Source organism: Monosiga brevicollis, genomic scaffold (assembly GCF_000002865.3).
Source record: "Monosiga brevicollis MX1 MONBRscaffold_49 genomic scaffold, whole genome shotgun sequence".
Taxonomy (NCBI): Eukaryota; class Choanoflagellata; order Craspedida; family Salpingoecidae; genus Monosiga; species Monosiga brevicollis.
The window spans coordinates 41,257-42,516 of record NW_001865086.1 but is presented as its reverse complement, the minus strand read 5'-3'; the positions used below and the strand labels follow the sequence as shown (position 1 = coordinate 42,516).

Here is a 1,260-nt window from a genome sequence, read left to right as displayed (position 1 = left end):
GAGAGAGAGATTTGGAGATTTAGAGAGAGAGAGAGAGAGAAGAGAGAGAGAGAGAGATTTAGAGAGAGAGACAGATTTAGAGAGAGAGAGAGTAGAGAGAGAGAGAGAGAGATGAATTGGTTTGGTCGGTTTGAGAAAGAGAGAAATAAAGAGCAAAGACACAAAGGAAAAGCACAACTACCACAGAGAGAGAGATTTTGAGGGAGAGAGGGTTGAATTGGTGAAGTCTGTGGCAGATGTTTGTCTCTCTGGATACATCCCTTTTCGCCTCTCTCTCCCTGTTCTTGCCTTTGTTTTCCCGTGTACTCACATCCCCTGCCTGTTCATATCTCTAAACATATCTCACTTTTACCCTCTCCCTCTCCCTCTTCCCTTCGTCTCATTTTGTCTGACAAAAAGACGGTGAGTTGGCCCAGCAAATCATCAACAGAAAAAACAACAACCACGCACACCTCTCTGGCCAAACGTCCACGCCACCACCCCATCTCTGGATATACGTTATACTTTCCGTTGGCTAAAACTGTCAGATTGATAGTGTCTCTGCATGAGAACGCACACCACATCTCTCTCTCTCTCTCTCTCGTATTTTACGGCAGCTCACGTCGTCGTCCTCTTCATCGTCTCGACGGGGCCGTGTGCGCGCGCAGCCGTTGCTTGGTACGTACCACTGGCTTCATGGCTTGATGAACCCCCTCAGCCTTCCGTTTATACATGCGTGTGTGTGTGTGTGCGTGTGTGTGGGGCGGAGAAGCGTGCTTGCTTGCTGCGTTCGTTGGCTCACGGGGGGTTGATCCCTTTTTGTCAGTGGCAGAGCTGCGGACGCACATTCTATAGCCCTGTCGCTTCACCTGGCTGCTACTGCTACTGCTACCGCTGCTGCTGCTGCTGATGTGGTTGCTGCTGATGCCCATGGGTATGTTGATCGGGGAATGACCTTGGTCTGATTGATAGCCCCGGCCCCCATTTGATGTGCTTGATGGTAGTCCTGCTTTTTATTTTGCATGCACCTGTTCCGCCACCTCGATTCTCTTCCTCGACGTTCCCCCCGCCCTTTCCCCCTCCTCCCTCCTTCCCCTCCTCCCTCCTTCCCCTCCTCCCTCCTCCCCCTCGCCCCCCTTCTTCTTTTTCTTCTCCTTTTCCTCATCCCGCTCTGCGCTCTTCAGCTTAGGAAACCTCGCACCCAACGTTTCAACGTCTCACGTGTGCGCTCAAACTGCACGGGCATCATGTCAACCGAGGGACTGCTGGCCACGTCGAAAC

General features: G+C 52.1%; 1 protein-coding gene across 1 annotated transcript in view; it reads right to left on the bottom strand.

The window, feature by feature from the left end:
• Window positions 1-911, bottom strand: part of MONBRDRAFT_12935 (uncharacterized protein) — a gene marked incomplete at both ends in the record, with an annotated part of 3,902 nt that extends 2,991 nt beyond the window's left edge. The window contains one exon of the mRNA XM_001750816.1: window positions 782-911. Within this exon, the coding sequence (XP_001750868.1) occupies window positions 782-911 (130 nt within the window). The remainder of the gene's footprint in view (window positions 1-781) is intronic.
• Window positions 912-1,260: the final 349 nt, after the last annotated feature.